The sequence below is a fragment of the Protomyctophum bolini genome (genome assembly GCF_963924005.1).
Source record: "Protomyctophum bolini genome assembly, chromosome: 6".
In the NCBI taxonomy this organism is placed as follows: domain Eukaryota; kingdom Metazoa; phylum Chordata; class Actinopteri; order Myctophiformes; family Myctophidae; genus Protomyctophum; species Protomyctophum bolini.
This window is the reverse complement of record NC_137867.1, coordinates 15660963-15678009: the sequence shown is the minus strand read 5'-3', so window position 1 is coordinate 15678009 and position 17047 is coordinate 15660963. Positions and strand designations below refer to the sequence as shown.

Below are 17047 nucleotides of genomic sequence, written 5' to 3'. Positions count from 1 at the left end.
ACAAAGATTTACAGTGTAAATTGATGCAAGTTATCAAACAGCTTAAGTTGCATTACAATTCACCTTTAGCAAAGCCCCGCCCTCTCCCACTTGGACACTTTCCAACCAGGCTCATTCATTTCAATGTAAATATGGATTTTACACATTAAATACTGGTTCATTTTTGGAACCAGACCTTTAAAATCTCTTCCAAATCTGTCAACAAGGCCTGCCATATGCACTGGAAAAATATGTGTGACATTTCTTTTTTTTTTTAAACAATGTTTTATCATATAGAAAAACTATTGGTGGAGAGGTTTGTCTAAACCATGTTATGCTTATCTGTGATTGGACCATAGCAGTTTGGGGAGGGGCTTAGCAAGTGCCTTTCTAGGCCCCACCTCTCCCTGTGTTTTAGGATCCAAGATGGCCGCAGCACCAGGAGGGGCCGAGGGGGTGTCCTTACTGGGCTGCGTTCACAAATTCAAGACACCTGTCTTGCGTTTGTCTTGTGTTTGTTTAATGGCCACTCCAATGCATTTCCAATGTAACCGTGGGGGACAGAATACATTAATCAAAGCTGTGTCCGACACAAGGCAAGTGTCTTGAATGCAGCCCAGTAAGGTCATATGTCGACCCCGCCCGCTCACCTCTGCCCCACCCCCTCCTGATGCTGCGGCCATCTTGGATCCTAAAACACAGGGAGAGATGTGGGGCTGAGAAAGGCCTAGCTAGGTTCAGATGTCTACAGTTTGATGAGTATAACATCTTCCTACAAGCTCACACAACAGATATAGAGCAAAGGTGAAGCCAGTGACCTTGGCCCACACAGGGAAATATAGGCCAGGCTTCCTGGTGGTGATTTGGTCAGGGTCCATTGCATGACTTGGAAGGGTGGGGTCCATTCTCCTCTCAGTGGGGCAATTAAGCTCCTTATCACTCTTGGATCAGGATTTGGTCATGAACCTCGTAGCAGAGGGTGTTTGGGTTGTTCACAGGAAAGGCTGGACTTTGTCCCCAACAGTGCCAGAAGCTGCATCGTGCAGAAGCAGCAAGCTAATTGGGATGTGTGTTATTGTCACCAGTGAGGGGGTGCGTGCGTCAAACATCATGTAATTGCTTTGTGTATGAATGTGTGTGACTCCACACTTCCCCTGGGTAGACTATTTGGAAGCAGCTCACATTGCAGGATTGTACTACTTATAAACAGGACGATCTTAGCCATACTGTATAAGAAACGGCACCATGTTAGGATATGGAGCACTTAGCATCAGATCTACCAAATTACTATGTGTGCATAATGCACAGTATGTGTATCAATTACAGCAAGACTGCTTATTTACTCAACATCATTACCACAGGATGACCATCATCAGATTACTCTCTCTCTAACACACACAGGAACTCATGCTGTGACAGGCCGGATCATCAATATTCTAAAGAACATCTGAGGTATCTACTGGCAATACTGACCATCTATTCTAAAGAACATCTGAGGTATCTACTGGCAATACTGAATTACTTTGACTGCCGTCACATTCATATTACAAGCCTATAACTCCTGGGGTCTGCTTTCTAGTCTGCCTTTTATCTATCCAAGCCCTACTCGCACTTGTCTTCATTTGGGACTGAATTCAGGTGGTTACAGGTAACCACCTAAAAAGTTAAAAGAAACCTTCCAATTTAATAATGTTTTAGCCCTGTTATTTCAGTTGATTATCCTGTTATGAGTTCTCTCTTCTGATTGGATCAAGTTGGTATCTCAACCTTACTAAGGGGAAGGAGAGGGTAAAAACAGTGAAAACAACCATTGTCTTATTATAGGCTGCTAATTAGCATAATACAGGCATAGAATAATAAAACGGGATGCGTCAATATTAATTAAAAAAAGAGGTTGTTGTGTTTGTGTACCCCTGCTCTATAGCAATGATTGCTATCAGAATTAGTGCTATTTTACACTTATTTTAACGGGAAGACCTCCGCACACTCAACTTATTATAATGACAACAGGTCTGCGACAAAGCAGCTGACTGCAGACATGTAGAGAGGGAGGGAGACCCGGAGACCCACACACTGTCACTTGCTGGTTCAAGAGCTTTTTATTTAATGTCAAATGCAACGTTTCTGTCTTTCGACTTTCCTCAGGCATCTGACCCTAACCCTAACCCATGCCTGAACCAGCAAGTGACAGTGTGCGGGTCTCCCTCCCTCTCTACACTTATTTTAACAAAAGCATGAATCCACCTGTTTTGTTTTTTCCATCGCTGTCTTTTTTCCTCGCCCTTCAATCAATCTGCCCTCCATCCCCCACTCTCTCCCACCTCTGGCAAAGTGGGGCCACCAGCCTTTCCGCTGCTCTGCATCTGGGGAATGTGGCACGCACAAGGCCCCACACGCACACAGGCAAACATACCCTCAGTGACAGGAGCAGTCGTGCACTTGTGTGTTCATAGATGCATAATACAGGACTTAGAAGGCCTCACACTCTCCCAGTCATGTTGCCTTTTTACTCCGAAGGGGGTAAGCTGCTTTGGAGAGCCTAATGGTGCTTGTGGTGGGAGTGGTATATCGTATATGTATGGTGCGTCTGTATTTGTGCTGGTGACTTGGGGGTAGGTACCCACTACCCGCTAGGCAGTGCATTAATGCAGTATTTGAAATGTCTTTTGATTTTTACCCATTAAGACCTGAGATTGATTCAAAAATGTCTTCTAACAGTTTTCTGAAAAAGTTGTCAGTGATCAAACGTTTCATGTCAAGGGCCCCCAACATTATGTATTTGTCCTGACCCCCATCTCAAAATATTTTTGTTCCAGGGGCACGAATGCGGCACGAATTCACGAGTTATGAGCTTGTACATCTGCTAATAGCTAAAAAAGGCATTTGGGAGCCTATAGGTGCTCGGACCACATCTGTAATCCTTGACAGACAGTTGCTTGCTGACACCGTCATACATTCGAGCAAAGATCTATGAACCGGCCAAAGCATACTATTATCACCCGTAAATATCAACCTATAATTATGTTACATAGAATCTGAGAACGTTTTACATAATTTTAAGATAAACTGATCCGTCTGCTCCCGAAATGGATGTACCCTACAAAGTCTGTCGTGGCGTTTGTATAGATCTAGTAGTAGCGAGGAGTAGATCTAGTCCTTTTCTTAGGTTCTTTTGCAGAGGTATCCCAAATCATCTCATATAGACTTAGGTATGTTAAAGTTACAACTTTTCAGGAGCAAGTCAAGCAAGCAACAAGTCAGAATAATAAAGAGCAGCTGGTGCGACCCATGTTGAGTTTCCTACTCAACTCAAACAGTCTCCTACTGACACTCAAAGGAGTCTCCTACTGAGTCACCTACTGGGACCCAGTAATCAAATTATTGGTTTAGGAATGCGACAAAAACAAAATAGATCTCCATGAATTCATGGCTTAATGGGGTGTGTAATTGATAGATTTATTTTGATGAACCATTCCTTTAAGGGCAGATTCACACAGAGTCTGTTTGATTCAAACTGTTCCCGAATACAATTGCCTGGATCCTGCTGATTCACATTGGCCTTGATTCTTCTGTATCCGAGTACACTTCAATCGGTCCCGAGACTACCTCCATGCAGTCCCGGGAATGGTTGGCTGATCCGCTCCGTAGAACGGTACACAGCATTCACAGTACCAAAACATCTGCCAAGTGGTCCCGACTCCCGAGTCCCGGGACCATATGTGAATCTGCCCTAAAAGAGTCTTTGCCCATCACAGCACTCATTACTCTCCAAGGGCCTTCTTTCATTAAAAATATGTTGGTGAATTTGAGTCTAGTTTTGTAAACAACCCTGACATGAACACCTTCCTCCTGCCCAATGTTGTGATTTATTTGGCTCATAGTTGATACTTAAGCAACTCTTACACAATCCTTAACATCTCCTTAACCATCCTAACCTTAAATCTACTATTGAATCTAACCAACAGAAGGTCAACTTCCGAGACCTACTCAAAACACCAGAACGTCATTTGTACATCCATCTTTACAGATCACAATACTATTCTCCTTCCAGCCTCAGGAGATGTTAGCCTGTGCTAATGTAAATTTAACATTTCCATAGCTAAAGCTAAATGGTTGGAGAGCTTGCCTGGAAAACCAATGGTCCCACCCAGGTTCGATTCCAGGCCTCAGCATTGTGTTGAAGGTGTCCCTGCATGGGCAAGGCAATTAACACAAACACAAATTTAACATAGGTGCAAATATACAATGACAAAAAAACGAATTATTATTATTATAATGAGATAGCCACAGCTCTGGTCCACTCTGAAGGAAAACATGCCCATTCGACATTTCATGTGGCTGCACAGGTTTTGTACTGACAAACAGGAATTCCCCAGGAAAGCAGAGGATATCGGACGTACAGGTTTATTGAATGTGGAGTACATGCTGTTCCTAGACGAGAATGTAAATGCCTTTTATGCGTACTGTGACTCATTATTAGAAACCCATGTACAGCATTCCTCCTCACCCAATCTACAGTAGTTTTCTCTATCAAGTCATCATCATTGAATTCACTACATCTACATGGGAACTGTGGAGTATTCTGCCCTATAATACTGCATGTGGAAGATGTTAGTTTGAAACATGTGTTTGACTTGTACCTGATTGTACTGTGAGGTTTATTGTTCCACTATTGATTCTAAATTTTGGGAATTATTTGAGACTGCACCAATGTGTGGGTGGCTCTTGCCATTTTAAGATCATTTCACAAAATGCTTGCAGGACTGGGCATGGTCAGTGTACCTGTGCTCTCTTGAGCTCATGCACTCACATGATGCTCTTATGTAGAAATGATTATAAGTCTGTAGGGTTTTGTAGTCCCTTCTGGTGCAGACCAGTTTGTGTGAGGTATTAACACAGTCACACCCGTTGTACAATATCCCTCTTTCTCTCCCTGCTTCTAAAGCCATTTGGTTGTAACCCCTGTTAGTTCTGTCTCTAACAATCTCAGATTCCAGATGGGATTAGCTATACTGGACGGCCAGAGACAAAAGACCACAGCTGACTCCCTTTGCCTGCGGCCTGTTTCATAGTCATGCTGTGAGTGTGTGGTGAGTCACACGCACGCACGCACACACAGTCAGTCACACACACACACACACACACACACACACACACACACACACACACACACACACACACACACACACACACACACACACACACACACACACACACACACACACACACATTCTGGGGAAATAGCATGGACTCAGATTCATTCCATATCTCACATTAACTACATTTTGTACCCAATTTGACATAGCAAACCCAATCAACGGAATTAATGTCCAATATTTGTCCTTAAATATGATCTGTGTCAGGACAGGAACACAAAATAATAGACCCTTTATTATCATCAGTGGTGGGAACAGTCTCACACTTCAAACCATTACCAGTAACTTCAAAACCATTACCATTAACACTGTTGTCAACTTCAGGGGTCCCAGATGTCCTTAATGATCCCTAACCTCAATGACCTGTAACCTCTTTCACAATTGGGGTGTCATTGTCTGAATTGCTCTCCGCTGTTATGCATTGTCTTAAAGTGCTCTCAAGCAAAAGAGCCTAATGTTGCATTGCGTGCAAACATTTTTTGCATGACTTTGACAGAGATTTATTTCACAAAATTTCCCAGAACAGGAATTGTGCAACCTGGGAATTGGTGTTTAGTTTAGACCTATCACTGAGCACCTAGAGGGAAAACATGAAGAACTCACTCACAAAATTCTTTGTATTGATATAACCAGTATCCAGTCTATGAAAGTTAATTAATTGTGTTAACCAATGTTTTATCAGATCTATCGTATTCTGAGCAGCAACAAAGTAAAGTCTTAATTTTTCCATTTGGTGAAAACACATGCCAACATGTCATCCCGCCTTGAAGGTTTGGACCATAGACTGTACTCATACCAATGAATACAATCTAACAGGAGATATAATCTATATAAACATTTAACTCTCTGGTAGGGTAGGGCAAACACTAGGGCATGATGAGGTGGTCTTTTCTCGCATTCTCTGTTGTAGGCAGGTCACTGAGGTCAGTCATGCAGGCATTGTCCTTTGAATAGAAAACATGCATGCACCATACTACCAACCAAAGATGTTTACAACTCTCATTCTAGAAAATACACTGGAGTCTCATCCCCAGAGATCCAAAGGGACAGTGGTAGAGAACGTGTAGAGGTTAAGAATTGAGAAGTTTAGGAGGTGTATATTCATATTCATCCTTTTTTGAAAGGAACATGGGAAACCATTGGCTATTGTGAAGAATTTTCATGAGAGCAAACACACAGTCCTCAGAATAGCAACGACAAGGGTTTCCTGCAAGACACAATTAGTATCCAAACAATGCACTTATTACAGCTCATGATTTGTTTGCATGATTTGTTTGTTTACTCCACTGATTGCCATATCTAACATCCTAACTAAGTGCTAGCGTCTAGCACCCACCTGCATTTGAGTCCTTGAGCTGATTATAAATGTAAACAGATTGAATACTTACCCGGTACATCAGTTATCACATCAGTGTCAGGAGTAGGGTGGGTTGTTGGCGACTCCCAGGGGGCTTCTTGTCTCAGTTGAACAGACTAGCTGGTTGACACCAGATACGTTATGCCAACCATGGTTAATCAGAAATGTCTTTTGAGCTCCCCCAGACATTCCTCTCCATCTCAGCAGAGGGCCGTCACTCAGGGCTTTGTCTGGTCTGCCATAGACTGTGTGTGTGTGTGTGTGTGTGTGTGTGTGTGTGTGTGTGTGTGTGTGTGTGTGTGTGTGTGTGTGTGTGTGTGCGCGTGTGTGTGTGTGTGTGTGTGTGTGTGTGTGTGTGTGTGTGTGTGTGTGTGTGTGTGTGTGTGTGTGTGTGTGTGTCTGTGTCTGTGTCTGTGTCTGTGTGTCTGTGTGTGTGCGTGCGTGCGTGCGTGTATCTAAAGATTCAAAACACCTTATTTTGATGATATGACATCACCACCTGATTCTGACAGGTACAAAAGGAGTCAATACTCCCGATTACAACATCTCTCTCATATTTTAGAAGTACACCCTACTCTAGACACACTCATCACTATCTCTTAGATTCAGAAGAGCAGTTCATCTGGTGCCAAGGCTCTTGGGCGGATACATAAAACTAGTGGTGTAAAAGTTTGTTGGCAGATCAAGCAAGACCAAACATAGTAAATATTTTTGAAGATTATACAGAATGTTGTACTCAAAAGTTATTTGGCTGAGCTATTATAAATAGAAGGATACACTGTTTGTACATGTCCTTTTTTCAGTTTCAGTTTTTCGTTCAGGAGTTCAGGAATCTGGTATCAGATGTAGAGTTGCTGGCCGGCTCCATATATTCAGATCTAGTATGTCAAACTGGCTATCCAGGGTTTGTTGAGGTCAGTGTCGTGATCTTCAGATCCAGGTGATGTTAGTCAGCTCCAAATATGGAGATCCATGTGTTGTACCAACTTAGTTGGTACAACAATTTATTTTCCTTACATGTATTTGTGCTCCTTCCAGCTGTATTGTGTTACACACATTTCTTTCCCTGGCTGCATTAGGGGTTGAGAGATGGGTTGAAATTGTGTTTCCTTGTATCTGTGTGTATAATTGTATATGCTTCACCTAAACCATACTCTCGCGTTACCAGACTGTTGCCTCTGCGATTTCCAAACGCTTCATCAGTGTGGGCCAACAGGAGAGGTCTCATGAGTATCTGATGAGTATATGGGATACAGCGGAAGTGGAGCCTCCTCGCCACTTCCGTTTCGTCTTTACAGTCGTGCACATTCAGTCATTCATCCTAATATAAATAGAAAACATCTAAGCATATATAAGTTGTTACTTAGCAGAAAAGGAAATAAAAATATATATTTTCTTGAACGGAAATGGCAGCTTCCGTTACTCAGCTCATGGGGGCTATAGGTCCAGACTCTATATAGCATTCTGTTACTCAGCTCATGGGGGCTATAGGTCCAGACTCTATATAGCATTCGGAGATTTTGGAATAGTTGTCTGGCTACGCGAGACTACCTCAACCATGAAGCATTCATGGTAAAGGCCCAGATCCCCCTCCTCCCTCACACCACACATGTTCCTTCCTGTTTCCTGTTCCGCTGTCCAGTGCACAGGAAAGCGGCCATGCTACTGGACTGTGACAGAACTCTGAGTCACTGACTGGGGGAGGATTATCTCAACATTTTAATGAGAAGAGATTTGGTTTTTGTCTGAAGGTCTGAACCGAATCGTCTATTTTTTCTAATGAATGTTTCACTTTCAGGTTCTCTCCAAATTTGCCATTCCTATTGTCATAGTGAATTAAAATATGTATTTTCTCCCACGGTAATTAGCTCAATTAAAACTAAAACATTGTTTTGTATAATTATATGTACAGAATAAACGCCATCCAGCTGAGTGGAGAACAGAGACCAAGCACCTGCTTGGGCTGAGCTGAATCAGACCTACAGAACTGTTATGACTAAGAAATGAGCTTTATCTGATTCCCGGCTGTCAGGTGTTCAGCCAACGTGAATCCAACATTTTCAAAGGCCACACTGCCCACTAAGCAGTCTCAGTTTATAGAAGACACTTAGTAAATTGTCCAGGCAGCCTATCATAGTTAATAAACCTCTTCTTGAGCCAGTTTGAGCAGCTTCAGGGTCGAGGGGTATGACCCCGTCAAATGGAGGGGGGGGTCTGTTTCGATGAGATCATGCGTGATGGTCAGTCGAGGGAAGTGACTTCCGACTTGGTTGCCCCGAGGCCAGATTTAAGGTTCAAAGTTCAGGTCATGAGAAACAACAAATGAGCCCAACCCCCCCCCCCCCCCCCCCCATCCAGACAGTGCAGAATTGGTGTATATTGGCCTAGTTTTTTCACAGATCTGGAATTGGTATACAACCTGACCAAAGCCTGACCTTAATCGTGTCTGCGCTCCCTTGATTGAGCCAGGTCAAGTGTATCAGTTCAACAAACCCAACTGCTGTTGGCAGCACACATCACACTGCCAACACACACTGCCAACTGGATACGAGTCCAGTTTGTGAAGAGATATTGAGCAACATCACCATTACCTTCTTTTGCCGTATGATGCCAGTAAGTTTCTGCTGGCACAGCACTTCCTCTAGCAATGCTTGGTAAATCACAGGCATTTAGCAAATCCCTTCTTCACCTGTTTGTGTGTGTTTGTGTGTGTGTGTGTGTGTGTGTGTGTGTGTGTGTGTGTGTGTGTGTGTGTGTGTGTGTGTGTGTGTGTGTGTGTGTGTGTGTGTGTGTGTGTGTGTGTGTGTGTGTGTGTGTGTGTGTGTGTGTGTGTGTGTGTGTGTGTGTGTGCGTGCATACTTGCTGGAATGTCTGCAGGCTAGGCCTTTTATTAGACTCATCCATACCACCACATTATAGGGCCCTGTAGCCAGGCAACCTCTGGTTCTGGTTGGTTTCTATGGAGACAGTCTATTGAGTGACGTTGCTGGCCCTGTTTGCCTCTCTTCTCTTTTGGAATGGGGGTCTTTTTAAAGGTGCACCCCCAACCCCTCAACACACACACACACACACACACACACACACACACACACTTAACGCCCTACAAATATGCACTACACACTCCCCCACACCCTGAGCTTCGTCACCCTCTGTGTGATGACTACAGGACTGGAACTAACAATCCCACAAAAACAGCTCCCTGACAGAAGCCATGCCAGTCCAGACCAGCCGAGGCTATAGTCTTTGCATATAGTCACTCTATCGAGAACCCAAATATGAATGATTAGGCTACCTCTATCTGTAGTAATTTATTTACCATTTCAATAGGCCTATTAATATTAGAACATGAAGCTCAAATCAGTGAGCTACACCTGACTGACTGCATATTCTGAACAGCAACTTTTGTTAAGTTGTGCACAGTATGACCCAGTCCAGTAATACTATAGTCTTAAGTAGGAATTAAAAGTCCTGGAAAATCCATCCAGCTTTAGGCTTATATAGGGCAATGCAATGTCTGAAGTAGAATGTTTTTTTGTAGGCTATACAATTATGTAACAGTCGTGGTGCACTGATTGGCTCAACGTAATTCTTTATCACAGCAGCATCTAATGGCGGGAGAGATGGGATTGAGGGTGACTATCTGAATCATAGAGTTGGTCTGAATAGAATGACTTGCGGGAAGACGACAAGACGCACATTCGCCATCTCTAATTTGAACGGCTTTCATGACCGCGTACTGGGGGGAGCTGGTCTGAAAGGGGGGTTGGGCAGTGGAGTATTGTGAGTTGAGCAGAGCCCCACTCTCGCTGAATGGGCATTGTCATCTGGATTTCTATAGCTAACGAAAATACTTGCTCCCGCCGTGGGGGTTCATGGATCCACGATGGGAACCTACATTACGCAAATACGCACCATACCGCCATAATGTCGCTGTAGGCCATTAAATATGGTTCCCTGGACCCTGACTCTGTGGTAGTGTTATAAAACACGATGTAATAATAGCCTATACGCTTTAGTTTGAGACAATATGTTCAATTTTAATCTTCATAAAAAAGATAATATTGCATCGTCAAATATACATGAATAATGATTCATTACAACATATTCACAAACCATCGGAAAACAGCGTTTATTCCAACAATGAATGAAAAGAAATAGAAATACACCCAGCACAGCGACAATGAATGCAACTTTGCACGGCAGGTGCTCGATGAGGAAAGGAACAGTTGATGCTGAAAAACAACAGGTTCCAGGCTCTTCGGGTGTCAAGAATATTACAGTCAATGTATTACCCGAAGTTACGCACTACACAGAAGGCTGTCTGAGTTTTATTTTGGCTTTAATATGCATACGGTCTTCTTTTCATTGCTTAATACAACGAGTCTTCAGCATGTCGGCATAAATCCACTGGCCAAAAATAGTCTTTGCATGTTTGGGAGTGCAATCATTCTGAGAGTTACTGTACAAACACATGTGCTAAGCTGGCACATGAACGTAAAAGAGCAATGGATATATGCGATGGCAAGACTCTCTAAAAACAAAAAACAAAACAAAAACCGTAGTTACAAATACAATATAGTAAACAATTCGAAATAGGCCTACTAATAATTTCGAGCGCTTATATAGAAAAAATAGGCTACGTTAAAAAAAAACAGGTACCTAACAAAGATACTCCTTTTTGTCACGAGCTACCTCTTGAGTCTTTCCATCTCCAAAACAGTTTATTGTCTGTACACAAAAAGGATTTGCAAAATGGTGTTCCAAGTGTTGGAAGGCCAGTGTAAAAATGGCAGGTGCTTCCCATCGATTCAATGGTTCAAATTTAATGCAGGTGCAAAAATACGTTCATCAGAAAGTTTTTTCTTTTTTTTTCAAAGGCTGCAGGATACTTTTACGCACCAACTGCTGTCCTATATGTGGGGCGGGGGGGCGAAACTACACATAATTCCTCTTGTCGTATTCCCCGTTCTGTGTAGCGGCTCGTTTAGTCGGTGCATATTTTACTGAGTATCCAGAATTCCCGTTCGAGGGACAGGAGCAGCAGAGCAGCGAGCCCCCCATCAGCAGCAACGCCGTGGCCGCCCAGCCGATGTAGAGCGCGGCTCCTATCTCCCTCTTCTTGGACGCGGGCACCTGTGGATTGTAGAAGTCCGAGATGATGTTGTGGGCCATCCAGCAGAGAGGAACGAGGAAGAACAGGCCGCTGGTTATGTAGATGACCCCTCCGACGTTCACCACCCGGGCTTTGAGGTTTTCTGCGCGGATGCAGTTAGTGCACTGCGCCCCTGCGATCGTAATCATCAGCCCCAGGACGCCCAACACAGAAGAGATGATGGTGAGCGCTCGGGCCGCTTGCAGGTCGTGGGTGAGCGCCAGGACCGAGTCGTGCACCTTGCATTGCATCTGACCCGTACTCTGCACCACGCACGACATCCACAGACCGTCCCAGATCGTCTGAGCTACCACGATGTTGGCTTCGATGAATGCCGTCACCTTCCACATGGGCAGCCCGCACGAAACCATCACCAGGAGCGAACCGATTACGCACAAGGCCAGCCCAATGACTTCTAGTCCGCCCGACATTTTTCCTCTTTGTCAATTAGTTAAGTCCTAAAACTTTCAATCCTCCACCTGCTCTCTCAGTGCTTTGCGTAAATAATGCTGTTAAGTTTCTGCGCGTCTTCTTACTCGCCTCGATGTAAAGGGAGAGTCAAACGGTTAGTCGCGCATCAGCCGCTACATTAATCGGACTATAGGGTAGGCTATCAGAGACAGCAGCTCTAGGTCTCTTTAGTTGCCGACGGGTTGTAAAAACAACTGGAATAATCACAGGACCACAGGACCACGAATATCTGCGGGGCGGGGGTGTGGGAGCTAGAGGAAAACTTCTCTCCAATCAGACGTTAGCGCATCCTCCACGCACCAATGAAAACGCGAGGAAGTTGAGAGACTATAGCGGTCCAGGCACCAGAGAGGGCGGCTGTGTGTGTGTGTGCGTGTGTGTGTGTGTGTGTGTGTGTGTGTGTGTGTGTGTGTGTGTGTGTGTGCGTGTGTGTGCGTGTGTTTGCGCGCGTGCGTGTGTGAACAGTTAGTTACCATGAATAGGACTGGGGGGTGGAGAGGGGGTAGGCGTCATGCAATGGGTTAATGACGCGCGGCAAGTGCACTTGTTATTGATTTTTCAAACGCATGATTAGGCCTATAGTATAGCCTATATGCCTACTGTTAATCACCATTGTCAGGGAGCACAGCAGGCTCATGGCCCACTGAGAAAATTAATTGCATACATTACCGTACGCCTTTCCCGAACACATCTAATTACACAAAAACAGTTGTTCATGATAGACGTACTATAGCTGGCCTCCTATCGTATTTGCTTTCGCAACCAAACTGCTTAGAAATAAAATTAGAATTTGATCAGAGGGGCTGCCAAATGCAGTGCCCGTGGCGGCGTGGCCCGTGGGTATGATGATTGTACATTTGTAATCTGTATGTAATGTAACCTCTAAACCCTGTCCCAGATTCCAATTTCACGCTATTATAGCGAAAATGCGCTATCCTACTGTACTCCACAGACACAAACTAAACCCCACCACCACCGGTCAAGCCGTTGTCCAACAGAAACAGCCATGCACTGACAGCCATGTTGGCTCAAACAGCCTGTGGTTGCAGACTGGTCCATCGCGGTGACGTTGAACCGTAATGGCTCCAGTGCCGCATAGTTTCCAGCTGAATACAGAGCATCACAGACACGGGCGGAATGACGGAATCATTGGAACGGTTTCCGGGTATCCCTTCCTGGGCTGGGTCTATGGCTGGGACAGAGACGAGACTGAGAGGCGCAACACACTTCTGTTGATAAACATTATTTCAAAGTTACGCGCAGGTAAGAAGAAGGCCACGAAACGTTCTTTGTTTACATTACGAGTCGAAGAAGGAGTGAGAAGAGTGTTGTGAGAGTTCAGACAACTTGTTAGTTTATGGTAATATGACACCACCACTCGCGGTAACAACTGTTGCATGCTAAAGTTTGACATGCACAGTAGTACGCTCAAATTATGCTTAGTTAGTTGTATCATATTTTCATAATCTTAAGGGGTCGTTTCATTTACGAAATGTTGGTAATGACTCATTACTAGCAATTCATGATTAGAGCTGATGTTGAATGTTAGTCATTCTGACAAATTGGGTGGTGGCCATCAGTCTGCCTCGCACAGACCTGGCTATGTTACTCAGTGGCCTATAAATTAGAACATTTTGCATGTCCACATACTTTTTAATGATTATAGGTCCAACTTCACTAAATGTAAACGTGTTCCTAGAAGATAATATCTAATTTGGTTAAACGTTGTCATTATAGGCCAAATCAAATCTCATCTCACATCTTTGCTATTGTTCTAATACTCAGTCTTTGCTATTGTTCTAATACTCAAATGTATACTTTACTAAAATCTGCACAATAGATTTACAAATCTCCACTTTCAACTGAGCATACCAGGCGAAGCATTCAAACAAGTGACTTTCATGTCGTTCCAGTAGATTCTTACTGAACAGTAACATGGCCTTTAAACATCAGATTAATCCTCGACCTTTGACTGTTTAGCACGTCGCCATTAAATAAATTAAATGTTTAGACAACTTCACAATAACAAAGGGAAACAATAATACATTCTCATTGTGTGTGCGTCTCGGTTAAGTCGTGGCAGAGGGCCACTATTGAAGAGTTATCATCCATCTTTTTCTTGGCTCATATCTTATGACTGCATTTCACTTCATGCTGAGTGAGAGAGAATGTTAAGAGCATAATGGCAGGCTCAGCTGCTGTACCTATACCAACATGTCTGTACGTGTCTGCAACATACCTATCCCAAATTACAACGTTCTTCATTCAGGTGCTGCCAAACTGACCACAGATCACTTACCTACTACTGTATCTAAGGACTAAGGAGTGACATCCCTGGCTACTGTGTAAGATAGTATTCGTTGGCTCCCTCAGCAGTTGTGTGACTGACTCCTCTCTGACCTCTTCTCTTCCTCTCGTCTTATCTCACAAAGAGGAAGACATCAGTCTACTCTACAAACTGAGAAGAGCCTTTTCCCTTGGTTTGTAGTTTAGATTGAACGGAAAAAACAACATAGTTCACAGTGGCAGATTTAGGTGGCATGATATTCTTATTATTTGTTTTTTTTAGTTAAAGCTATACTGTAAGTATTTTTATATTAAATGACTCATGTCACACTACAACTAAGCAGTTTCTGTCTGCACAATGGTGTGCAGGCCCTACCTCCTTCCATGTAAGAATAATGTTGCCAAAAGGATTATTCATAAATGTTATTAGTGCAACTTCACTATCAAGGACCACACCACCAATGGAAACATTTAACCATTTATTGAAGACAGGAAGGAAGGGCATGGTTATGAATACGACAGCAGGGTGATGGCCCACGACGGGCCATCGGCGGCGTCTGGGATTTGAGCCGAGGTGGGGAAGCTTCGGGGATCCGGCATGCTCCCGAGCATAGCAATTTCATCCAATCAGGAGACAGAACTCATACAAGATAAACAAGTGGAATTGGAAGTAATGACAAAGAATTGGAACTGGAACACTAATATTGAAGTTGATAAATGGATACGCTCCTGATTGGATGAAATTGTCAACCCACCTGAAAATGTATTTCTGTTTACTAAAGAATAAAGATGTGGAGACTGGAGACCACAAATAGACAATGAAGGAGCAGTCTAAAGTCATTTTCCCCCATTGACTCTATTCTGGTTATACAGTAGCTGTGTCAATAGCACTGTTATGATAACATTTTCTTGCTGCTGGACTCCATTTGTTATTTGGTCATTTCCTGTCCTGTCCACATCATCATAAACGGCCCATCCTGTACTTTAAACTCTCAGCGTGTTATGAACGTGCCTGCTGGTTTCCTTGTAGGTTGAAAGGACCACTCATTCCGCCTATTGTTATGTTTTTTTTCTCCCACCTCTTTCATGACTCATATTATGAAGTGCTTCTACACCAAAGCCCGCACTCTAGTATTATATCTTTATTACTTTTAAACACCACCTACCCTTGGCCCCAACTAAGGCCTTCATTTATTACAGTCAAGCTCCCAGCCGTGAGTGTGTGTATTGTGTAAGTGTAAAACATGCATCCAATTCACAGCCTGCCTTGGGGTTGGATGCATCAAATACCAGTAAATTGCCATTTCTTTTTTTTCCTTTGTCACATCAAACATTTACTGGCGTAAAAGAGTGCCCGTATATTACAATAATAATTTTGTTCAAACTACCATTTTGCAGTTTAAGAAGAAGAAGAAAAAGTCACCAATCACCATTATGGGAAAATATTGTTTCAGTCTCATACGGGAAGAAAGCAAGTAGACCCCTGACATTATGTCAGGAAGGGGAATAGTTCCACCAGTACCACTGCCCCTTCATGGCTTCAGTCCAGATAATAAATTAAGAATGTAAATAGCTTCACATTCCAGGACTTTGACTTTACTTAGGTATAAGTTTTTTCTTTTGGCCCAAACTGTTAATCTCCCTCAGGGCTGGCCACTGCCAGTCCATAGCTGTGTGTATGCATGTGCATGCACTTCAGTAGCACACAGAAGCAGGGGCGATTAAGTGGCCATTATTGAGTGGGTATTATTGCGGCGTGCCTCCTGCCTGTCTGTCCTGTAGTGTTGTCTTTGTGTTATTACCACAGCCATAATGGAACACTTTAATTAATCTGCCGCCAGACTAATGCTGGTTCCCACAGAGCCTGTCCAGTAATAACATGCATATGTCAGTGTGTGTGTGTGCATGCACCTGTTTATGTACATGCACTCACACACCCAGCTAACTAATCTAATTAACACAGCTATTATTGTCTTGTTTTGACACTAATGCAAGATGGATGACCATTCTTTAAGATCACACTTCTTTCTTTAAGCATACTTAAGATGCCCACATGGCTCAAGTTTTATCCTGGTGGTTTTAACTGAAATAACCTTTTGACAGCCACAGTTCATGCCCCTGGCTCCCCACCCTCTTGCTGTTCCACATGCGGTCAGTCGTGAATGTGGTTGGTAGCAAGGCACGTGTTCTCCCTCCCCCCCCAACACAGTGGTCCTGTAGGAAAGGCTTCAGGAACCAGTGGGATAAACAGCCATTGTTCTTGCTGTGGTCTCGATGAAACCACCCTGTCAGAATGAGAGATCTCTGCCCACTCTCATGTAGATATAGAGAGGCCTCTGGTACCATCTCACGTCCTGACCGTAACATTGTGAAATTGGTGCCCAATGTCCACAAAAGCTTGCTTGGTATGCTGGGCATTTCAACAGAGACCAAATAAGAAAGGCCTTTTTTAGTTGTGCTTTTCGTAACTAACTTAACCCATTCTGACCGGGCACCCATTTTGGTGTTTAGCATCATGTTATGCTTTACCTATTGAAAAATAGCAGATCTACAAGCTCATATCGCGCCACCGAGTGGCGCGATACGAGCTTGTAGGTCTGCTATTTTTGAAAAATTCGAAGAACGACTGACATTTTTAGAATCTGA

At 43.6% G+C, this 17047-nt stretch overlaps 2 protein-coding genes across 3 annotated transcripts in view; one reads left to right on the top strand and one right to left on the bottom strand.

Moving 5' to 3' along the window:
* Window positions 1–10596: 10596 nt before the first annotated feature.
* On the bottom strand, window positions 10597–12320 carry cldn5a (claudin 5a). Its single transcript, XM_080765298.1, has one exon. The coding sequence runs from the start codon at window positions 12073–12075 to the stop codon at window positions 11428–11430; it is 648 nt and encodes a 215-aa protein (XP_080621424.1). The 5' UTR covers window positions 12076–12320; the 3' UTR covers window positions 10597–11427.
* Window positions 12321–13276: 956 nt separating this feature from the next.
* LOC308317328 (septin-2) overlaps window positions 13277–17047 on the top strand; it is a 30804-nt gene continuing 27033 nt past the window's right edge. The window contains exon 1 of one of the 2 annotated variants that reach the window (XM_080766251.1): window positions 13277–13378. The gene's annotated coding sequence lies outside the window, so the exon portion shown is untranslated. Of the gene's footprint in view, window positions 13379–13405; window positions 13476–17047 lie in introns of those variants that run through there. The other variant, XM_080766252.1, reaches the window with a different exon arrangement.

Bases quoted from the DNA above. Each gene is read 5' to 3' on its own strand.
- cldn5a (XM_080765298.1), bottom strand. From the start codon at position 12,075: ATGTCGGGCGGACTAGAAGTCATTGGGCTGGCCTTGTGCGTAATCGGT.